The sequence below is a fragment of the Pseudoliparis swirei genome, chromosome 15, assembly GCF_029220125.1.
Source record: "Pseudoliparis swirei isolate HS2019 ecotype Mariana Trench chromosome 15, NWPU_hadal_v1, whole genome shotgun sequence".
Classification (NCBI taxonomy): domain Eukaryota; kingdom Metazoa; phylum Chordata; class Actinopteri; order Perciformes; family Liparidae; genus Pseudoliparis; species Pseudoliparis swirei.
The window spans coordinates 19874779-19898315 of NC_079402.1; the positions used below are offsets into that span (position 1 = coordinate 19874779).

Here is a 23537-nt window from a genome sequence, read left to right on the forward strand (position 1 = left end):
ATTTAAAGTTAAGTTGGTTTGTTTTCTAATTAAAAAACAGACTTCAGTGTGAGACAAGGCATTTATTGGAAGCTTTTATATCACCATTTCCTGAATAATACCAATTATGTTTCACACACACAAAAACCATCAATTTGGCAATTTGGGTAACTTTCCAACCAACATTTACGAGGATGGCACATTTAAATAGACACCATTAACCTGCCGAAGAGACTCGTTGAGACAACGTATGAAATGGAAACTTCCTGTCGAGCCGAGTGCATATAGTGATACTTTCTAATACATTACAACAGTTAAAGAGTCGGGTCACTGGATACAACCTCTTACATCTGCAACACGTGTGTGTGCGAGTGTGTGGCGGGAGACAACGGCACATGGATGAAAACAGTTTACTCAAACACAACAACACGTACAGCTGGAAAGCTTTAACAGTGGAGAGGCTCGTCTAGAAAAAGGTACAACGGTAAAGTAACTTCACAGGTGTGCAGTTCACTTCCGGCGTGTTTTTATCGGTTCTCGTCCCAGCCGATCGAGCGAGAGCGACGACGCTCCGTGGATCCGTTTCCAGCCTGGTGGCCCATCTGGTGGCTGACCGCAGCCCCATCATCTGCTGCGCTTCTTCAACCGTCACAAGCAAAAAACATGAAGAGTTGCACACACACAAAAAAAAAAAAAAAAGGAGGGAGGAGGGAGGAGGGGGAGGGCAAAGAGGAGAAGGAACAAGTCGCTGTGGGACGACGTCGGAGAACTTCTCCCCGTCGTCCTCCGCCCTCGGCGTTAAACGCGCCCCGTCAGTTCCAGCTCGCTGAAGGACGCGACGAGGTTGTAGCGGGCCCGCTCGTCATCCGTCAGCTCCGTGTTCCCGGGCCGGACCACCACCACCACGTTCACGCCGGCGTCCTCGGCCGCCTGAGCCTCTGCAACGACAAACGGAAGAGTGAACGCAAATCTATGGATTCTTTGTTCGACGGGAAGGAAGAACTACGTTTTCGTCACGAGTTCAAGGATTCCAGTATGTTTTACTCATTATAAAGATTATTATTACCAGGGTTCTTACACATTTTGACTGAAGGATTTCCAGGACTATTAACCAAATTTCCATGACCAAACTGAAATCTCGGTTTATACATGAAAAAGTGAGAACATTTAGTATTTAAACAATGTGAATTCCAAAGCATACAGTATACAGGAAATAAAACAAATGAATAAGAGACAATATTTTGATTAAAAGAATAAACACTTGCTTCCCGAGCTCCGGCCAACCAACTTTCCAGTTACGGTGCGTTCACTTCAAACATTGCGCCGCCAGTACGCCGGCTTATTTTTTGAGTCTTTCTTTCTAAAACATATTCATTATTTTAAACTCGGCGCAAATGAACATGTGATTATAACACATTTCCGTGACTTTTCCAAAACTTTTGTGATTTAAGTTTTTTCCATGACTTTTCCAGGCCTGGAAATGTCCATTTTAAAATTCCATGACTTTTCCAGGTTTTCCATGACCGTAAGAACCCTGTTTTACGCATTTCCAATGCAGAAGCCCGTAATAACCAGACTCACCTCGAGTGAGGTCGGTCAGGAATGTGATCTCCTCGGGTTGGCAGCCGATCCTCTCGGCAATCCTCTCGTAGCTTTTGCCGTCCACTTTAGCTCCTGTGCTGGTGTCAAAGTGACCGTCTAATAACTGAAAATGTTTAAAATCTCATCAGCCACAACACACGCATGACATTTACGTCATGATTTAACAGTTGCAGTTTTCTAATAAAATTCAAAAAATTGTTTCCAAGACAGATTTTCCAAGAAAAACGTTAAACGTATAAAATAATTGTCTAATAAATCTAAACGTCGGCGGCTGTACTTACGTCTAAAACGTCTCCTTCCACAGAGTATCCAAACAGAAGTTTCTGTGCCTCCACGCTTCCAGATGAGTAAATGAAGACTTTTAATCCCTGACCTCTCCACCTTCTGATGGAGGGGATCACATCCTGGTAGACCCTGTTTGCAACAACACACGAATCAGAAGATGAAAAGCATTTTATTACTTTGGATTTTACGCCCTAAAAGCATCTCAGAAGTCAAAACTTTGCAGTGGGTTTGATCATGGTGTGTTATTTTTTTCAGGAGCAGTTTTCAGAATGGATTATAAATAAATGTATATTTTTAGCTCCTTTTCTATTTTATTTAAAATATTGATAAATCCTATTTGAAATCTTAATTATGTTATTTTAAAAAGACAAATAAAACTTTATATCATTTAAAATATTGATAAATCCTATTTGCAATCTTAGTTCTGTCTTGTTAAAATAAAAATAAAACATATAAAAAATATTATTTAAATGGGGCCCTGAACACAAAGTATTTAGTCATCGGTGTTTTGATTTATATTATTGGTAAATTACAATTTTTTACATTTCATTGCTTGCTCAGAACTTGAATACCTGCGTTAAAATAAACCCTCCCTATGACTTCAAACCACTAAAGTCATTATGTTTTCCAACTTTAATTATTTAAAAAAGACCGATGTTGTGAAGGAGTGGCCGTTGATGACCGGTTCGGGTGTTTACTGTATTCACGTTCTCTTCCTGGAATTCTCGTCAGAGAAGAATTTTGAAGTGAGGAAAATGATCGGGGTACTTACTCGCCTTTGATTCTCCCCGAAGCGTACGCCGCCCTCCACATGTGGCCCTGCAGCTGTTTGAGTGCGGTCGACTTCCTGTCTGCGGCCATCTGCCACAGCACATTATCCACCACTTCCCTAATGGCCTTCTCCTCGTCCGTGTGCACCGTCTGGTCCACGGTGTGGACGGGGCACGACCGGTTCTGTCTCATGTCCTCTTCGATCTGCAACCAGTCACATCCAATCCGTGTGCATTAATTACCGTTAGATTAACACGTCATCTACAGAAGAAGAATTATCTGCTTCATGTCTCAATCATTTGAACAAAATGAAGCAATTTAGGAATAAATAAAGTTGTTTTACAATGTTGCACTCACATCCCGACAATAATTTTGTTTTTGTCCTTGAGTGCATTAAATAAAAAATAAAAGGTTAAACATTAGATTTTCTGCTCTAATTAGAGTAGTTACATCCATCTTGTGTCACACACAATGGAAATAATAATATTTTTTACACAAAACTATTTTAATCGTGGTTGCAAATGCTTTAAAATATTATTTATTGGGGAGAAAGAAGAAAATTATGTTACAGGAATTTCTTGAGATAAACAATTCTCTACAAAATGTCTCAATGGTTTGTTGGAAAAACATACATTTTATATATAAGAAGAAAATTAAACTACAACAATTTTGCTAGAATTTGTCAATTTTCTTCAAGCAAAAATGGCAAATTGTACTTTCTAAAATGTGAATATATGCTTTTTTAATCTTGTATGATGCCAAAAGGATAATTTTTGCATTTTGGATTGTTGGTCAGACTAAAAAAGCTATTTTAAGAACCCATAAGATTGATTGATTTATTTAGAAAATAATGTCTGGACTGATGGATAGTAAGGCTAATCCATAGTTGCAGCCATGTTGCAATAACATACACAACAGTGGCCAAAGTCTTATCCTCCTTCACTCCCTGTTGACCATCAGCCGGAAGAAATTGGTCCTTGATTCAATCTTGAAAGCTCTTCACCTCTTTACCTGTTTCTTGAGCAGATGGACATCTTGTTTGCACTCGTCTTCCTCCCAGTGATTAGACAAGTACTCCTCCAGATGCTCCCGGATGTATGGAAATAAGATATCCTGAAAATCACAAAGTGGAATCATTAAATGCCTCCTGAGAGAATGAGAAATAAATAATTCAGATGCTAAATAATCTGGTTTGTATTCATAAAAATAAAATCTTTTATTCATTATTTATTCATAGTTTTGTGCTTTTGGTCCATAATATTATGACTGTGTGTATTTTGTGATTCATAAATGTTATGTCGCATTCAAGTCAAATAGGATTAATGAATATCTGGATGGATCTACTTAAAGCTGTATGATTACAAAGTAAAAAAAATACTGTCCAGTGCCATGACATCATTTAAATCAGTTTTTTAAAATACTGTACATTAAAAGAGAGATTTGGACTGAACTTGTAGGTGTTTGTTTGTTTTAGGCACTTCCATATTATAAAAGCACATGGTTGAATATATCTAAGTTTTCATAAGTCAGAAATTTCCAGTTGTAACTATTAAATGGATGTTATTTACAAATTGCTCTATTTAAATGTAATATTGTTTGGGTTTCAAGCTGATGAGCTTTTTCGAATAATCGTGTCAACGATTTAAGGTGGCAAAAGTTTGGACTCTCAATAAGGTTACAGAAGTTGTATTTAAAATCATTCATCTCACCTGTACTGTAAACCATTCAACTTTGGCAAGCCATTTGTATATTTATTTGATCATTATTTGCATTTTTAATTGCTCCTGGAAAATGTGTATTTCTTTTCATTTTCAGACGATGGAAGAGTTATTTTGAAAATTAAAATTCTTTTTTGCATTGTTATACTTTCATAAATGTATAATAAATTAAAATAAGTAATGTTTTAAATAAATAAATATAGCTATATATATATATTTTTTAAACACATATATATATATATGCATGTTTACCCCTTGCATTGTTATATTACTTTATTTATATATATGTGTGTTTAATATGCTGGTCAATTGTCTAATTGCATTCTTAACCGTATAAAATAAAATAAATAGTTATTTACAAGTTGAAACTTGCAATTACGACAACTCCCTTGTGAAGTGAACGCGGCATACGGTCTGTTTTTAATCGGGCAGCGACTGAATATTCTGACAATCACAGTGACATTTTAAACGAGTTTGTTATGCGATGTGAATCTAAAAAGCAGGTCATTAAGAAACGAGCAATGAAACACATACCTTTACAAATGTGATTGGTGTTGTTGTGCCTTCGATATCCAGCAAGATTGCACTGGTGCCAGCAGGAATTGAAACGGTGGCCATTTTTATTCTGGAGTCTGCAGCTGCCTAGCTTATAATAAGCAGCACCACGGTGTGCGAAAAAACCTCGCTGGTTCTCGAACCTCCCGGGGACAGGTGCAGCGGAGCACAGGTAATCCGAGAAGCTAAGACACGTGCCACCTGTTCAGCTAGCTCGCTACGCTTCCTCCATCACACAGTCGCAGCTAACACGCGCCACACTGACTTGACTAAAACAGAGCGGAGGGCACACATGTTTGACGCTGCCAGGTTCCTGCCGCTGCTCGGCGGGCGGCGCTGCTGAGCGAACTGTGTCTGCCGCAAAACACTCGAAGAAGAAGAAGACGAAGAAGAAGATAACGGAAATAGGCTGCGATGAAAACAAAACGACGCTCACAAATCACCCATCAAATTGTAGCAACTGAAACTAAATTTGGCCTAATTTTAGACTCATTTTACAATTGTATTCGCTCAAAGAAATCAACGTCAAATATACATTTATTATATATAATATTAGCTTAGCTTCGCGCAAGCCAACCAGCTTCGCTTCTGCAGGCGACGCAATCTTTAAGCTCCAACTTAAAACACGACGAACAACAATGTCGGACGATTATGAATTCAGCGAAGACGCGAGCATGATGCGAATGGACGAGGACGGGGAGGCAACCAGCGATGACCCGATGTCAGCGGTCGGGGACTGTGGCCCGATGGGGGCCGAGGGGTCGAAGATAGACGCCAGTAAGAACGAGGAGGACGAGGGGTACGGTGACGTCACACTTACGGTTTAATCTAGACGCCCAACATGTAAACACGTTTAACCAACCAGGGGAAACATCGAGAGACTACAGCTTTGCATCATTATGCTTTCCAGTGATGGAATGTAACTAGTTACATGTACTCCATTACTGTACATCTGTGAGGTACTTTTTGCTTGTCATGCAAAATCATACTTCGACTCCACTTAATGTCAAGAAAATATTGTAGTTTTTACTTTACTACATTTGTCTGACATCTTTAGTTACTTTTCATTTGACAGTTTTTCCTCCCCTTTATATTCAGTGAATACCTTGTATCTCTGGATGTGTTGATGTTGAATGTTTGTGATAAACTGAAGGATGAAGTGTTTCTTTACGTGTTGATGTTGAATGTTTGTGATAAACTGAAGGATGAAGTGTTTCTTTACGTGTTGATGATGAATGTTTGTGATAAACTGAAGGATGAAGTGTTTCTTTACGTGTTGATGATGAATGTTTGTGATAAACTGAAGGATGAAGTGTTTCTTTATGTGTTGATGAATGTTTGTGATAAACTGAAGGATGAAGTGTTTCTTTACGTGTTGATGTTGAATGTTTGTGATAAACTGAGGGATGAAGTGTTTCTTTACGTGTTGATGATGAATGTTTGTGATAAACTGAAGGATGAAGTGTTTCTTTATGTGTTGATGTTGAATGTTTGTGATAAACTGAGGGATGAAGTGTTTCTTTACGTGTTGATGTTGAATGTTTGTGATAAACTGAGGGATGAAGTATTTCTTTACGTGTTGATGTTGAATGTTTGTGATAAACTGAGGGATGAAGTGTTTCTTTACGTGTTGATGATGAATGTTTGTGATAAACTGAAGGATGAAGTGTTTCTTTACGTGTTGATGATGAATGTTTGTGATAAACTGAAGGATGAAGTGTTTCTTTACGTGTTGATGATGAATGTTTGTGATAAACTGAAGGATGAAGTGTTTACTTAATGTGTTGAAAATCCTCCTTCAGATAAATAAACTCTTTAAAAAACCTCTTGGATCAGCTGCAAAAAGCATCGTCACAAAGCTGAAAACAGGCTGTTCGTTATTTTTAGAGATACAAGGTTCTCACAGGACAGACACTACAAACACATGATGATCTTTTATAATATGATCCATTGATGTAGATTTAACTAGAGGCCATCATATAAAAGAGGTAGAATCCAACATAAACATTAATTCAGGAATATTAACCCAGATCATTTTACTATGAGTACTTTACAGTTTAGAGTATGTTTTTTCCCTGAAAATACTACTTGCATACTTTTACTTCAATGAGGGTTTCAATATTTTCTTTGTTGTGGAGTATCTTCACAATGAGGTATTACTACTTTTACTCATCTGAATATTTATTTCACCACTAGTTGTGAACACCTAACAAGTGGCGCTTTCTCAATCTACACTGTGAGTTATGGATTATTTACACGTGCTTGTTTGTCAACAGGAAGATGTTTGTCGGCGGGCTCAGCTGGGACACGACGAAGAAGGACCTGAAAGATTACTTTTCCAAGTATGGAGAGGTTGTCGACTGCACCCTGAAGCTGGACCCCATGACCGGTCGCTCACGGGGCTTCGGCTTTGTGCTCTTCAAAGAACCTGACAGTGTTGACAAGGTATAGTCCTGCTCCCTGACTCAGTGCTTACGTGATCTATAATCTGTAAATCAGACCGTATATAATACTACGTGCACATTTAATGTCAAATCAAGCTGTCAAATAGAAAACACAATTATCTGATTAAATTATCTGCTGCTTTTTCTCTGTTGTGGATCATTATGAACCGAATATCTTTGAGTTTTGGTCAAATTTAGCAATTTTTATACGTCACCTTGGGCTCTAAGAACTTGCGTTGAATAAATAAATTGATCAAATTAAACAGCAGATGAATTGATATTGAACACAGTTGAAGCCCTATAATAAAGTGAAACCAAACATCAACACAGTTTGGATCATTAACATATAAACAATAAAGATTATTTTTCCATATGACCCCCTTTTTGATTATTTCGTTACGCAGGTTGTCACACATAAGGAACATAAACTCAATGGAAAGGTCATCGACCCCAAAAAAGCCAAGGCCATGAAGAGCAAGGAGCCCGTGAAGAAGATCTTTGTTGGCGGCCTCTCTCCAGACACTCCTGAGGAGAAAGTCAGAGAGTACTTTGGTTCCTTCGGAGAGGTATGTATATTTCTAATATTCCCAGATTTTACTGTTAGCTGGAGCTGTGGACCATTGGAATCATATTTCTTTTTGAACCATGAACATAAATAAACACTTCTCACGTTATTTTCTGCATTTGTTGATAATGTGTTAACAGTTAGAGTCAGTTGAGCTTCCCATGGAGAACAAAACCAACAAGAGGAGAGGCTTCTGCTTCATCACGTTCAAAGAGGAGGAACCAGTCAAGGGCATCATGGAGAAGAAGTACCACAACATTGGACTCAGCAAGGTACACACTCCTTGTCGTGGCCATTTGTCGTCCGTAATCAAACAAAAAGATAAATCAAACCGCCACTGATGCTCCGTGGGTTTTGGTGTTGACGCATGCAAAAGAAAGTATACTGTCCATTTCCGCCTGTTAGTATTTTGATAATTTATTTCTTAAACCAACAAAAAAAAGAACAAACAAAATGTTGACACTTCTCTGTGCTGTGGTAAAAAAACCATTGGCCACCCAGGTGCATGCTGGTCCTGTGCCTGTCCACCTCTACATATAACCACAGGTGCCCAGTGTTACCCAATCAGTGAACCTACAACTAAATATATCAGTGAACCTACAACTAAATATATTAAACTAAACTACAACTATCATAAGAAACAACTAACATATCAAAACATAACCTAAATAAGCAATAAATAAACAATATTACTTTACAATAAAACCTAAATACAAAAGTCAAATTAAATAGCTCCAACACTCCTTTTTTCTTCTGTCAAAAAAACCGTAATCTTCTGATAAATAATGTGGCCGTGTATTTCTTAACTGATAAGGTGATCGCTGTGGAGATAATAAAACCTGTTTGTGTTGCTGTAGTGTGAAATAAAGGTGGCGATGTCCAAGGAGCAGTACCAGCAGCAGCAGTACTGGGGCGGCGGATACTCCTCCAGGTCTCGGGGGAGGGGCGGTGGTGAGTGGAAGAACTTTGCTGCTACATGTGAAACATGTCAATAATGCACCTTTTTAGTCTCTACTGATCAGTACATTATCAAACATTAGAAAAGTAACATTCAGTGTATAACTTAATCGTAGTAATTCCGTTAAAGGAGCAATTCAACATTTTGAGAAGTACGCTTACTCCCTTTCTTTCCGAGAGTTGGATCCATCTCTATGAAGCCGTCGGTTAGCTTAGCATAAAGACTAGAAAGTATGTATAATGCATGACTTTATTTCACCAGAGAGGTCCCACTGAGATGTAATATCTCTTCTGCCAGGATGTGCCGATCAAGATGGGCAACAATATATACAAATGAGTAGTTTCTTATATGTAGATATAAGTACAAACATGGACAGATGACATCACCAAATAAAACACACAACACAATGTGCGCATGGTCATGAAAACCCTGTAAAAAGTCGTTCAATTGGATCAAAGTAGATTTCAGGCCTGAAAGACGGTTTCGGGAATATAAACAAACGTAGGAAGTTTGGGAAATTTCATGGAAAATTGATGTGTAACGGGACGGTACTTCACGGTAATCTCTCTCTCTCTCTCTATCTAAACTATTACCTGTATCATAGTGTATATATCTGGTTCGGTAAAGATCAGCTCATTTACGCCACTTAAAGTTACGTTTTTTTTCTCTGCATTGGTTTATTTTAGACTCCGACCTTTTATTCTTGTTTTTCATGGATACAGATTTCAGAGAATGTACGGTCATGAAAATGTGTCTCAAAGGCTAAAAATGTGGATGAACTCTGGCAACGACAGACACAAAGCATATATAGAGAGGATACCTAATCACACTTGTCAAAAGAAACAACAAGGACTTTTTAAACAAGAGAAGAAAAAGATTCCAAGTCATAATAATAATGATCATAATAACTTGATCCGTTTAACTGCAGGTCCCAATCAAAATTGGAACCAGGGTTACGGCAACTACTGGAATCAAGACTTTGGCAATTATGGCAATTATGGAAACTATGGAAATTATGGAAACTATGGCAATTATGGTTACGGTAATCAAGGATATGGAGGCTATGGCGGCTATGATTACCCCGGTTACAACAACTACTTCGGATACGGGGACTTCACCGGTGAGTAAAGCCGACTCGCCGATTCCATTTGTTTTCCAGTGGCTTTTGAAATGATTAATACACCCGTGATCACATTTTGTGCCCCGCTCGTAGATCAATCCGGCGGATACGGCAAGTTGCCGCGGCGCGGCGGCCACGTCAACAATTACAAGCCGTATTGACGGACGGAAAACTCGTCTTCAAGTAGGTACGTGAAGACATAAAAACACACCTCGTACTTTAAAATGTAAAAGTAGTTCTATTTACTTTGCTGTTTGGTAACATTATGTGTAATTTCCTCTTGTAAATTTCTTTTTCTCAGCACCGGCAAGTGCTTTACAAGTAGTGGTAACATAGAGGCTACACACGTGTGCCGATTATTTTTGTAACAGCCGGCCTTCTGCTGCCTCTTTTGCGCCTTCTTTTTTTTTTTAACTGTAACGTTAACAGGTAAAGTCCTGCTACTACAAGTAAATGGATGCCAAAAGTTAAGGATGTGCAAGGAAACAGAAAAGAAGGAAGTATGTTGTCTCCTAACTCTGACATACCTTGTTTGTACCTGCCAGCGGAGCTTCCTTGCAGGCCATGAGCTGACTCCCAGATACTCTCAGGGCCCGCTCAATGCGGACCGGGTACGAGAAGCATACGCTCTCGAATGCTGCCATTTGGTATGGTCTTACAACATCCTGTATCCGCACTTCTCAACTAAACAATATGGGACACGTCCAGCTTTGTCATCTTTCTTTCTTTCCATTTTTTTTTTATTTCTTTGCAACTGTTTGTATTGTAAAAAAAAAAAAAGGGAACTTAAAATATACACATGTAATTGTCATTTTTTACAGGCCCTAACTCCCCCCCCCCCCACCCCCTACCCCACAAGTAATGATTATACATATGAGAAAATAACTATTTGCTTTTCAAAGGATACGTACAGCATTCTCTGGACTTTCCAGTTCCTAATTGTTAATATATATGTATTCCTAATCTTATCTAAAATGCTTGTTTCTTTATTTAGCTCTTGTAGTAGTCCATGAGCTAAAACCTGGTTGGTATTTGGACGAGAGCGTGTTTGGGAGGAGATAAAGTGCTTTACTTTGTCGACATGTATTGCTCTGTTTTGTGTTACTCACAGCGGTGGAAAAGACTCCTCTTTTGGTTAACTCTCCTGTAACACATTTTCTTCTTGTAACCTTTTGTAAAAACAAGGAAGTTTCCAGAAAATTTGCATGTAATGCTTTCTGTAATGTGTCTTTTTCATTTTTTTTTTGGACCAATCGAAGGTTTCTTCCATTTAGTATTTTGACTTCAGGATTTCTAGCTTATGGACTAACTTTTTTTTTTACTGTAAAATGTTTAAATAATTGTTTTTTTACATTGGACATTATAAACACGGGGGATTCCTGTTTATTTTATAGTCGAAACGGGTTTTTGTTCACCTAAAGCTGATCTGTCTTTGTTTGTTTTTCGTAGGTGACGACAGGCCGCAGTGGTCGGGCGGAGCGACGGCCGGAGAGATGATATGATGATGGTGTCCAGCAAAGATCACTGAGCTGATTGTAAGAACATAATGAAGGACACTATGACCTACAATCCAGTTCCTCTACATTTACCAGAGTATGTGTTGTATCTTTAAAAAAAAAAAAAACGTTGTGTTTTGGGTTTATTTAGATTGCTGCAAAGATTTAGCGGTTTGTGTTCCTCATCCCTTCTTGTTTATTTGTATTTAATGTTCTCCAGATGCTATTTGTGAAATTGCTTGATTATACAACTGAAACGTTAGATCGGTTGGAACAGATCACACATATATAATATATATTTAGTGGTAGCAAAGAATGCATACGAAAGCATTGTTACAATGTATCCTCTTTACCGTAGTCATCAGTCATAAAATACACATAATTACATAGTTTTACAGTCAAACATACAGTGTATGTTTACACACACACACACAAAGACATAATTTGACAGAAATGAGATAAAAATAAAACATTTGGATTTGTGATCCTTTGTGAAATATTAATATTATGTCACATGTCGATGGAGTGTTCAAGGAAGTATTTTAGTCAAGTTTCTAACAATTTATCTTCTCATCATAATCTTCATCGCAGCCTAATCAATAAGCTTGCAGCTTGTTACATCATGCACCCTTTGAATTTACATGAATATTTTTGCTCTTGAAATATTTGTTTGTTTGAGCTGAAATGACCGGAGACTCTCGTGAGTGTGTTTCCCAATGCTCAATAAAAGAGGTGAACTTTATCCACCGTCTTCATTCAGTCCTGAGCTGAGAGGTTGTTCTTTTATATGACCTTCGTGGCGAAGAGGATGATGAGGATCACGATGATCAGCACAACCACGCCGATTATGATCATCATTTTAATGTTTTTCCACCAGTATTTCCTGGCGACCCGCGTGGATGTTTTTTGGAACGAGTCAGCCTGAAAAGAAAGATAAAGTAAATGAAATAAAGGAAGTACAGGATCCTTTTACTTGAAGAGGAACTCCACACATTTTACACATCAAAGTATGTTGCTGGGTCTCGAGGAGTTCTATTAAATAATGTAAAAACATTTGAAAATTAAAAATAATCTGGAGGTGTGAAATTAGAAAGAAGTGAGACCTCTGTAGCCGCTGCTCATCTCTGCTGCAGACGATCATTTAACGCACTGTAATCCTGGATATGACTGTTTGCAGTCGAGTTGCATTGTGGGTAATCTAGGTGCCAGATTTTGAGCAGGAACAAGAGTGAGGAATAAAAACAGACGATTGTTTTGCTTCTGCTGCGTCGGTTTTCCACCATGAATCTGATCATGTTATAAAATGGCAACGTTAAATCGGTGGAGTACTCCTTTAGGCAAAAGTACCATCACAGTGATGTAGAAGTACTTTATTACAAGTATAATTCCTGCAAGAATTAACAGCGATATTCTTTTGAAGTAGCAAAAGAAGAAGTAATAGGGTCATGAGATGATTAATGAGAGAGAAATAGAAGAAACTAAGTTCTGATACAAACATTAGTTTTATTTTGTTGGACTTTTGTCTTTTTGTTTGCCTTTAAAAAAAAAAAACTTTAATTTGACCTCTTAGGAACTCAAACTATTATTTTAATCGCCTATTCTCAACCACTGAGTTCAGGTCCCACATTGAGCTCATGATTTTAGCTGGTCATAGCTAAATGTGCTCAATAATTAATGAGATGAACATAAAAAGTCCGAATACAATGCATCATTTCTATGAGAAGTTTCACCAGGTATAAAGCATGTTGAGCCGACGACGCTGAGGGAAAGCAGATTATTGATACTGGTCATTACAGCTGACGGTGTATTTACAGCCCAGTTTGTTTACCCTCTTTATTGTTATATTATGTTGTCCTCAAAAACAAAATTGAACAATCAGAATTAAGAAAATAATAATCATAATAATTCATTTCATTTTTATCGCACTCTTCCTTCAAAGAATCTCAAAGTGTCACACATATAGTGAAAACAAATAAAACCGATTAAATCATAGTTAAAGCAACCCATAAGAAAAAATTTAAAAAAAGAATGAAATAGCTGACAATAAATTAACTCACAGTAAAAAATGCCTTCCTGAATAAAAAGGTTTTCAGGCCAGTCTTAAAAGAGTTCAAGAAAAGTTCAAGAAAAGTAATATTGGGCCTTTAGTTTTGCAAAAAAATAACTTCGCAACTTTTTTAACTGTTAAATCCTAATCTGAAAAGTAACTACTCATATAGCAAGTACAAAGTACAACATGTTCCTTTCTAAAAGGAAGTGGAGTAGTAGTATAAAGTTAAGACCAAATATCTTAAAACTGTACTTTAGTGAATGAAATGAGGTACTTTCCTCTCATGTGAAACACATTTTCTAACATTCTTGCTATTTTAGTGAATCATAACGACTTAAATCTGCAGACGTCGTCTTTGGGAAGAGAGCTTATCGTGATCGGAGACTTACAGACGCCTGCAGGTCGTCGGTCTTCCCGATCAGGTCGTCTAGTCGCTCGCCCCTCTCCAGCACTTTGCTGATGTTGTTCGTGAGGATGATTTTGACCTCGTTCACCTGATCCTGCACCAGGTCCAGTTTAGCTGCCGAGCCGGAGGCCGGTGTCTGAGAGCGTGTGTCCGCCTGAGGGAAAGTTGATCTTTTAGTCGGAGTCTCCGCAAGTTTAGCAACGAGCAAAACACACACTGGCAAAGAGCAAAAAGACCTTCTGTGGTCACCGTTTTTAGTTGTTTTAAATGACCAAACCTCACTTCCTCACAGCGGAGAGAGCGTTCCAGGTGTTTTTACCTGCGCGGTTGTCACATGAAAACCTCAAGCACTGTTTACAAACCCGGTGAACACAAAGTGCAACACGGACCGACCGATGGAGAAGGGTTTTTAGATAAGAGCGAGGAGAAAGAAAAGATCTCACACAAACGATATTCAACTTCACTGAACTCCCACCTACCATCAGAGCTGTGTTTCTCAGAAGTCATACAAAGTTATCCAGCCATGCAAGGTGCAATAATAAACTCCGTGCTTCACGTGACTGCATGAGTCACACAGTGAGAGCTGAACAAATGTCTGCTGAAGGTTGCACCTCTCTGTTACTCATTAATGGCCTCACTGTGTCATTGGCTTCAACAGTCGACGTCGCCTCGATCAGCACTTTTACTTCCTGCTTCTCGTGAACTACCACGCACACATCTACGATTTTAGACTTTTAAACAATAAAAAGAACACATTTCAGTGAATGTCCCAGTTGTGTGTGTGTGTTTACTTACCATCAACTGTCAGAGCAACAGGATCCAGGCCAGTGTTGAGCTGATATCTCTGAGCAAAGGGCCTCGTCTTCAGCACGGAGATATTTGCAAGAGCAAATGGGTGAAGTCACTCTGTTGCTTCACTTCCTCATCCTGTGTTGTGCGGCTTGTTATTTCGGCAACCAGCGACTGTTTATAAATGCAAATGCATTGGTTTGAAGCATTCGGTTTCGAGAAAGATCACGAGGAAACAGCACCTGCACTTATTATTATCTTTATTCAAAAGGGACCATGTACAGTTAAAACATAAATGTCACCATTTGATGCCCTGTACCAGATTGTAGCTACAGCTAATTTGCATTTGTAGTCCCTTGACTAAAAAAAAGTGTTACTGGATTATTTATGGAGGCAAAGCAAGTTTATTTGAACATAATAGTTTTTTTATTCAGTCATCACATAAAATACAATACATACAGTGTATACAATGTGAATACATATACAGGACTGTCTCAGAAAATTAGAATATTGTGATGAAGTTCTTTATTTTCTGTAATGCAATTTAAAAAACAAAAATGTCATGCATTCTGGATTCATTACAAATCAACTGAAATATTGTAAGCCTTTTATTCTTTTAATATTGCTGATTATGGCTTACAGCTTAAGAAAACTCAAATATCCTATCTCTAAATATTAGAATATCATGAAAAAGTATACGAGCCTTGACAAACACTCAGCTGTTATAAATCTTTTTTTTTACTTGGTCTGAGGAAATATTAACATTTTATGAGATAGGATTTTAGAGTTTTCTTAAGCTGTAAGCCATAATCAGCAATATTAAAAGAATAAAAGGCTTGCAATATTTCAGTTGATTTGTAATGAATCCAGAATGCATGACATTTTTGTTTTTTTAATTGCATTACAGAAAATAAAGAACTTTATCACAATATTCTAATTTTCTGAGACAGTCCTGTATATATAAATATATATATATATACATATATAAATATATGTATATATACATATATATATATATATATCAAACTTGCTATATATATAGTACAAATACTGTTATAAGTAAATGTCCTGCATTCAAAGTCCTGCCTTCAATTTCTTACCTCAAAGTATAAAAAATATGAGCATTACTTAAAGTACCAAAAGTAAAAGTACTCATTATGTAGAGCCCATTTCAGAAGTTTGTGTTTCATAAGGCCTTAATAGGCTTTAACACATTACCACAATGTTCCAGTATTCTAGGGGTTAAATACAAGGTATGACGATCACGTGAACTAAATTCTGCATTTATACTAGCCCTGCAATAAATCTTTATGATGACGTTTTTTTCATCAGTAATCAGCCACACAGTTGTACACTGGGCTCTGTGGGAAACAGTTTATGTGACTGTTGTTTGTGTTTGTGTACATAAGTAACAGCAACCCTTTACATTTTATTTTTTAATCTCTATAAAGTATGTCAATTTACTACATCTGTTAAATAAAAGTAACAAGAGGGAAATACGATATGATTTTACTCCGGAATTTAAAATAATATGAAAGATAGCTATGCAGTCATTAACATTGATTGGTAGCGTTCCTCACCCAGGGTCGCTACAATACTTTTGCACTTTTACTTCAGTAAAACATTTAATGACGACTTGTGTTTTAGTGTTTTTCTCGTGGTACTTTTCATAATTCAGTAAAAGAACTGGGTTTTTCTTCCACCACTGATAATATGTTACCACATTTAACTTTATGGAGGTGAGTTATTACCTTCGCATTGAAAATGCCGGAAGGTTATGTTTTGATCGGCGTGTATTTATTTATTTATTTATTTGTATGCGTGTTATTCGAAAAACTCAAAAAGTATTGAACCGAATCGCATGAAATTTGGTGGGATGATTGTTTATTATCCGGGGACCAGTTGATTAGATTTTGGGATCGATCGGGTCAAAGGTCAAGGTCAAAGGTCATGAACAGGTCAAAATCTTTCGCAGAACTCAAAAAGTATTGAACCGAATCGCATGAAATTTGGTGGGATGATTGTTTATTATCCGGGGACCAGTTGATTAGATTTTGGGATCGATCGGGTCAAAGGTCAAGGTCAAAGGTCATGAACAGGTCAAATCTTCTTGAATCACATGGAATTTGGTGGGATGATTGGTTATTATCCGGGGACCATTTGATTAGATTTTCGGATCAATCGGGTCAAAGGTCAAGGTCAAGGTCATGGAAAGGTCAACATCTTTTTTTTTACCATAGCACGATACATTTTTGTCCAATTGGCATGCAACTAATGCCAAAATGTTCATAATTCAATGCCCAATCTTGTGATATGCGAAGGTATGCGCTCTACCGAGTGCCCGTTCTAGTTATTATAGTTATAGGCTACCATTTTTAATAAATCATTTGCATTGTATTTTAATATTTATTTAATGTTTTATTTTATATTTTGTTTATTTTACTAAATGTATATATTTTAATACATATTATAATTTAATTAGTATAATAACAATGATATATATTTTATAATTAAATTAAATTAAATTAATTTTATTTACGTTGTGCGTCAACGCCATCTTGAGGCTGTCCCTGATGCTGCCTGAAGGACCTTCCCGTGTAAACATCCCGCCTCAGCTCTCTCAGTCGTTTATTTAAAAAGAAAAACACTGATCAGGCGATGAGTACTTAACAGAGTGTATTTATAATCCTATTAATACTATTACTTGTATTTACCATGTACCAACACCGGTGAAATGTTAAAGTTGTCCCCCATACTTGTCATTTTAACCCGCCTGTCGTAAATCGGCGTTACGTCTAACGTAAATTGCCGAAGTGCGACGGAACCGTTAAATTACATTACATTCGTGTTTCCAGCACCGACCGACAAACTCAAGATGAACCCGAGCGGAGTGCGTCAAAGCGGGAAGACTTTCCTGTTCACGTCCGAGTCCGTCGGAGAAGGACACTCGGGTACTGCGTTCATGTTTTACTGTGTGTCTAACTGTGGTAGTCCTGTCTGCACATGGCGAAGTACCACGTTGAGGTACTTTTAGCACGTCCATGTTATGCTACTTCATACTTATATTCCACTATAGGCAAATGCCATCTCTTTTACTTCACTAAATTCATTTAACAGCTTTAGTTACTTTAATTATAACTCAAATATGCTGATATATTATTATAGATTAAACTACCAAGCAGTAGCTGTCATATAAAGTAATTGAAATAAACTCCACATTTGCCAGCTGCAACATTTAAATCATGAACAATAATTATAATGCAATAACGTAATTAATTGTATTCAACAATATAAAAAAAGAGAGATAATGTAATATTAATACACTGTAATATTACTACTTTTTCTTATGTAAAAGTCCTGAGTACTTCTTGTTAAGTACTCATTGTGCAAAAGGCTTGTAGTGGAGTAGGAAAGTAAAACAGCATATAAAGGAAATACTCAAAAAGTATTTACGGTAAGTACCCCATTACCTTTTTAACCGTAGAAAGTATTTTGCCCCTAACGTCACAAAATATGTATTTATCTTCTGCATACGAATCATTAAATCACATTCAGCAAGTTCTGAAGAGAGCAGTATGGGTATTCACTGATTGATTTTCCTTTTCTGATTTGTGTTCTCAGATAAAATGTGTGATCAGATCAGTGATGCTGTGCTCGACGCATACCTGAGTCAAGACCCCGACTCTAAGGTGGCCTGTGGTGAGTTTTGTGTTGCCATATCAATGCTTATCAAAATTAAACCCGACTGGAGGATTAAAATGCTTATCTAGATGCATCCAACTAACAATAATCACAAAAGAGTAGTTCACAATTAATATATTTCGCAGAATATGTTTATTTTTTAATATATATTTAGTCTTTGTTGAATCTATTTAGTCTTTGCTGAATCGGAACAATATTAAAAAGGTCTGAACATTTTGTGCAGCTGTCAACGGCTATATATATATATATATATACATTCAACAGCTGCACAAGATGACAGTTGACAGCTGCAAAAGAAGTTCAGCCCTTTCAATATTGTTCTGATTCAGCAAATACTAAATCTAAAAAAAAATGCGTGGACAGATTTTAGCGGGACAGCCACTCTATCTAAAGGTCACTATTTTGTCGTTGTTTGAAGTTTCTCTTTTTGTTAGCATTTTTGTAAAATACTGTGTAATTTGACCTCTTAGGAACTATTATTTAAATCGCCTATTCTCAACTGCTGATTTCAGGCCCACATTTTAGCTGGTCATAGCTAAATGTGTTCAATAATTAATGAGATGAACAGAAAAAGTCTAATTAAAATGCACAATTTCTATGAGAAGTTCACTTTCACAATAAACCGCAACCTTCGTTTTGTTTTTGTAAATTCTCTGACTCGCACATTCTCAAAATATATTTTTTATTATTATCTGTTTGATAAGTAAAAAGTTAAAAACATGATGTTTTCATACAGAATGTGTGGCGAAGACGGGAATGATTTTACTGGTTGGAGAAGTGACGTCTAAGGCCATCGTGGATCTCCAGTCAGTGGTCCGAAATACCGTCAAGAAGATCGGCTACGACGACTCTTCAAAAGGTGTGGGGAGGAGGGGTGATTCTTATTTAATAACTACTCTTCTCTGGGATTTAGGTTTACTGAGTTCCAACTGTGATCCACAGGATTTGACTATAAGACCTGCAACGTGCTGGTGGCGCTGGAGCCGCAGTGCTTGGAGATATCGGACTGTGTGTTTGAAGGCAGGGATCAGGAGAACATCGGGGCAGGAGACCAGGTTCAGTGTTTCACCTTCTAACCTCAACTTCATCCAAACTACCAGCTTTTCAGCCATGTTGCATTTCCATTAAAATCACAAAGAAGGATTGAAACATTTTACATTTTACATGCTGGCAGCTCTATGAGCCTGACGGGGTTCGTACACTCATGGAAAACCTGGAAAAGTCCTGGAATTTTAAAATGGTTATTTCCAAGGCCTGGAAAAAGTCCTTGAAAAAAATTGAATCCCAAAAGTTTTGGAAAAGTCATAGATATTTGTTATATTCATATGTTCATTTACGCAGTTTGATTAAAAAGAATAACCATTTATATCAATATTTATTCTTTTAATCAAACTATTGTCTCTCATTCATTTGTGTCATTTAAGATATACTTGTGGACACACCGAGATTTTACATAATGTTTGGTCATGGAACGTTGGTTTAAAGTCATGGAAAAGTTATCCATTAGTCAACATGTGTATGAACCCTGGCCGGAACAATGTAAATGATCTGTATGATCTATCTGCTTATGAGCACTAAACTCTGCAGAGGCCAATGGGAAATTTTTCAATAATTCATTCTGCTTCCAAAAAGACTTGACACGCTTTAAAATGCTTCTTTTTAAATAATTTAGAAAACATTTCTAACTTGAAGTTACCGGGAGGACTTTTTGACTTGATCCTTTTGATTCAACTTTTTAGGAAGCAGAAATGTCATTAGTGTTGGTCGGAAAGCAACGTTTTGAACAAAGGTACGTTTATAAGAAGTACAAAATTACAATAAAGTAATTATGAATGATGCTGTATTTCAGCGAGGACCAAAGTAGTGGGTAGACTTTAGAAACATTTGTCGAGACACTTTTGACATGGCGTCTCAGACTCTCTTCTCCTTGTGTGACCTCCTGCTTGTCTCCTCAGGGTTTGATGTTTGGCTATGCAACCGATGAGACCGAGGAGAGCATGCCGCTCACCATCCTCCTGGCTCACAAGCTCAACTACAGGATCCGAGAGCTGGGGATCAGCGGAGAGTGTCCTTGGATACGACCGGACTCCAAATCACAAGTGAGCCATCTTTAACCCTCCTGTTGCCTTAGGGTCAATTTGACCCCATTCAATGTTTAACCCTCCTGTTACCTTTATATTTACTGACATATTTTACCCTTGGGGTCAATTTGACCCCAGCAATTAAAACCTCCAGAAAATTATTAGAATTAATATTGTTTCCCAAGTTTAAGTGTGAGGTACTTTATGTTTGTTTGTTGACTACCTAAATAGCCCTTTAAATATATAAAAAAGTTGATATTTCTTATATGTTTGACACAGTGAAAAACAGCCTGGGGTCAAATTGACCCGAAAAAACACAGACGTTAAACATTGAATGGAATCAAATTGACCCTAAAGGTAACAGGAGGGTTAAAAAGGCACCGACCATCGACCCATTCGATTCAATATGTCTTTAACGTCTGCAGGGGCGTACGAAAGAGAACACACATTTGGGATTAGTATTATTTTGTACAGATATTTGCATCACGATATGACTTAAAATATTTAGTCTTGAATTCCGTGCTTTCTGTTGCACCAGAGAGCAAGCGGGCAGAACGGGTTTCAGATGACCACGTGAAACTTAAAATGAGTCGCCTGGAGGCTGAGCCGGTGGTGATTATCAGATCCAGTTGTTGCATTTTGTATGTTTATTTTTGTATAAAAGGACAAACGAACGCAACTTTCACACCAGCGTACAAAGGCGAGAAGAAGGCATTGGCCTCGGCTCTCTCACCCTCCTTCCCTCTCCTTCCATTCACCGGGCTAGAGTTACTGCAACTGTTCCCCTTTCTCCGCAGGTCACCGTGGAGTACCGAGACAACTCCGGAGCCATGGAGCCTCTGCGAGTTCACACCGTGGTCATCTCGGTGCAGCACATCCCGGACATCACCCTGGAGGAGATCCGACGCAACCTGATGGAGAAGGTGGTGAAGGTGGTCATTCCCGCCAAGTACCTGGACGACAAGACCATCTACCATCTCCTGCCGAGCGGGAAGTTCCTTATGGGCGGCCCACAGGTGAGTGGGGACTGAACCACACGGGGGGGGTCAATGAATCAGCGTGTGGGCAGAAGTTGACGTTTTTGTTATCGTGTCGTCAGAGCGATGCAGGACTCACGGGGCGTAAAATCATCGTGGACACGTACGGAGGATGGGGGGGTCACGGAGGAGGGGCTTTCTCCGGAAAAGACTACTCCAAAGTGGATCGGTCCGGAGCGTACGCGGCACGCTGGGTCGCCAAGTCTTTGGTCAAAGCCGGACTGTGCCGGAGAGTCCTCGTTCAGGTGAGGAGATCAAGAACCTCAGTCGCTAACACAAATTATTATTATTTATTTTTTAAAGATTCGTAAATTCCACCTCTTTTGAGAAAGTGAGAGCTTTGATTTAATGAATACAACAACATCATTATGTTGTGGATTGATCCTCTAGTGGTATTGTCCTCTTGCTGTTAATATCCCAAACGGTATATTGTAGTGATGTACAAGTGTGTTTTCCTGCAACGGTTTTACAATATAAGCCTCGACAGGAAATTAAAAGATTCCTTCCACGGAAACGATAGAGGGCTTTTATTTTTTAGGCAGGAAGTGTTTAGTTTCTTTGATTTGATCTGATTTCACCAGAATCCAAACTGGAGACGAGCATGAAGAATAACTGTTCAGAGATGAACAGTCTTCTCTCTGATGGTCTCGTTTACTGTGCTTGAGATGAAGTCAGAAGATCTTCTGATAGCCGATCAATAACGACTGTGTTGTGTTCTGGTCGATTACGCCCCGCCCCCTTTTTAGATCTCCTACGCCATCGGCGTGAGCCGGCCCCTCTCCATCTCCGTATTTCACTACGGCTCATCGAACCGGGACGAAGACGAGCTGCTGCAGATAGTGCAGAATAACTTCGACCTGAGGCCCGGGGTCATCGTGAAGTACGTGTGTCGCTTTTCACTACTGGAAAAAAAATCTTGTTTTTAGTGTTGTTGTTTTAAAAAAATGTAAATTTAAGCGTGTACGGTTGACTTTCTTTTCTTTTGTCCAGAGAGCTGGGGTTGAAGAGGCCGATCTACCAGGCCACCGCCTGCTACGGTCACTTTGGCCGAGAGGAGTTCCCCTGGGAAAAACCAAAGTCTCTGGTGTTTTGAGTTCACATCCTACTGATAATCAAATATCAATTTCTCCAAATACTGAGCTGAAAACATAAATGTCTTCTACTCTTTGACCATAAACTGTTATGGCAGGGGCCGTTGTTGAAGAATTATGTGGGTTACCTTTATTAGTAAAAAAAAAAAGGATGAAATAATGATCATGCAGTGAATGTGATTTTCTTTTTTTGAATATCGTAGATGAATTGTCAGATATTGTCGAATGTATTTTTTAAAATCATGCATTTTGGTTAAAATTTGGTGATTAAAATGCAACGTGAACCTCCTCAAGTACTCTGTCATTTTAAATTAGAAGTCCATTTACTTGATTGCCTGCTAGAAAATGGTATGTTGAGTAATACTTACTTACCTTCCACCAACGTGTTGAGGTGAGTTATTATAGGTATAATGTGTCATAATTGAAATTGACTTGACTTGTGTTTAGTCTTATTTGACTGTTTTATTTCAAGTTCTTTATTTTATTAGGGCCCAAGCACCAATGAAGTTTTTGTAATATTTAATATTATTTTATTTTGTATTATTATTATTATTATTATATATCTTCCAGCGGGGAAAAGAGATGCTTGGGCTCATGCACACATCATTTAAAACAGCCTAAAGATAGCTGATGCAGTGTCTGGCTACGGTCGGACAGAATGGCCCTTGTGAGGAGCCCCAGCGATGCGTTTCACAGCTTGGAAGTTATGTTCGAAACCCAAATAAACCTTTTCATTATACCAATTTCACATAAAAAATATATATATATATTTACAAAATATGAATATATATCTATTAATATTTGTATATATGTATATTTAAAAAAACCATAATTGCAAACTATTTGCAATCAAAGGTAAGATCCTGCTGTAGTTCAACTTTTAGGTTA

General features: G+C 37.9%; 4 protein-coding genes across 9 annotated transcripts; 2 read left to right on the forward strand and 2 right to left on the reverse strand.

Annotated features, from left to right (window-relative positions):
* Positions 1 to 47: 47 nt before the first annotated feature.
* Positions 48 to 5198, reverse strand: enoph1 (enolase-phosphatase 1). Its single transcript, XM_056432055.1, has 6 exons — positions 4890 to 5198; positions 3649 to 3750; positions 2639 to 2841; positions 1863 to 1995; positions 1561 to 1684; positions 48 to 917 (listed from the first exon to the last, which is right to left on the reverse strand). The coding sequence occupies exons 1-6, from the start codon at positions 4971 to 4973 to the stop codon at positions 778 to 780; spliced, it is 786 nt and encodes a 261-aa protein (XP_056288030.1). The 5' UTR covers positions 4974 to 5198; the 3' UTR covers positions 48 to 777.
* A 149-nt stretch (positions 5199 to 5347) lies between these two features.
* LOC130204983 (heterogeneous nuclear ribonucleoprotein D0-like) lies at positions 5348 to 12235 on the forward strand. Of its 5 annotated transcripts, none has more exons than XR_008833848.1 (9): positions 5348 to 5709; positions 7187 to 7355; positions 7759 to 7920; positions 8060 to 8191; positions 8777 to 8870; positions 9806 to 9997; positions 10091 to 10184; positions 10543 to 10644; positions 11447 to 12235. XR_008833848.1 is itself a non-coding variant. In XM_056432053.1 (8 exons), exons 1-7 carry the CDS (start codon positions 5549 to 5551, stop codon positions 10156 to 10158), a joined length of 978 nt encoding a protein of 325 aa, XP_056288028.1. In that variant the 5' UTR covers positions 5348 to 5548; the 3' UTR covers positions 10159 to 10184; positions 11447 to 12235. The 5 variants fall into 5 exon arrangements, 2 of the variants coding, with proteins under 2 accessions (XP_056288028.1, XP_056288029.1); XR_008833849.1 differs by having other exon boundaries at positions 10091 to 10180; XR_008833847.1 differs by having other exon boundaries at positions 10091 to 10644.
* Positions 11822 to 14848, reverse strand: si:ch73-234b20.5 (uncharacterized protein LOC449923 homolog). 2 transcript variants are annotated; one of them, XM_056432057.1, is made up of 3 exons: positions 14745 to 14848; positions 13933 to 14103; positions 11822 to 12414 (listed from the first exon to the last, which is right to left on the reverse strand). In XM_056432057.1, exons 1-3 carry the CDS (start codon positions 14745 to 14747, stop codon positions 12277 to 12279), a joined length of 312 nt encoding a protein of 103 aa, XP_056288032.1. In that variant the 5' UTR covers positions 14748 to 14848; the 3' UTR covers positions 11822 to 12276. The 2 variants fall into 2 exon arrangements, with proteins under 2 accessions (XP_056288032.1, XP_056288031.1); XM_056432056.1 differs by lacking the exon at positions 14745 to 14848 and adding an exon at positions 14429 to 14536.
* Positions 14849 to 17459: 2611 nt separating this feature from the next.
* Positions 17460 to 22937, forward strand: mat2al (methionine adenosyltransferase II, alpha-like). The gene is made up of 9 exons (XM_056432052.1): positions 17460 to 17689; positions 18360 to 18437; positions 19177 to 19299; positions 19383 to 19495; positions 20396 to 20539; positions 21319 to 21537; positions 21621 to 21803; positions 22305 to 22438; positions 22549 to 22937. The coding sequence occupies exons 1-9, from the start codon at positions 17614 to 17616 to the stop codon at positions 22649 to 22651; spliced, it is 1173 nt and encodes a 390-aa protein (XP_056288027.1). The 5' UTR covers positions 17460 to 17613; the 3' UTR covers positions 22652 to 22937.
* Positions 22938 to 23537: the final 600 nt, after the last annotated feature.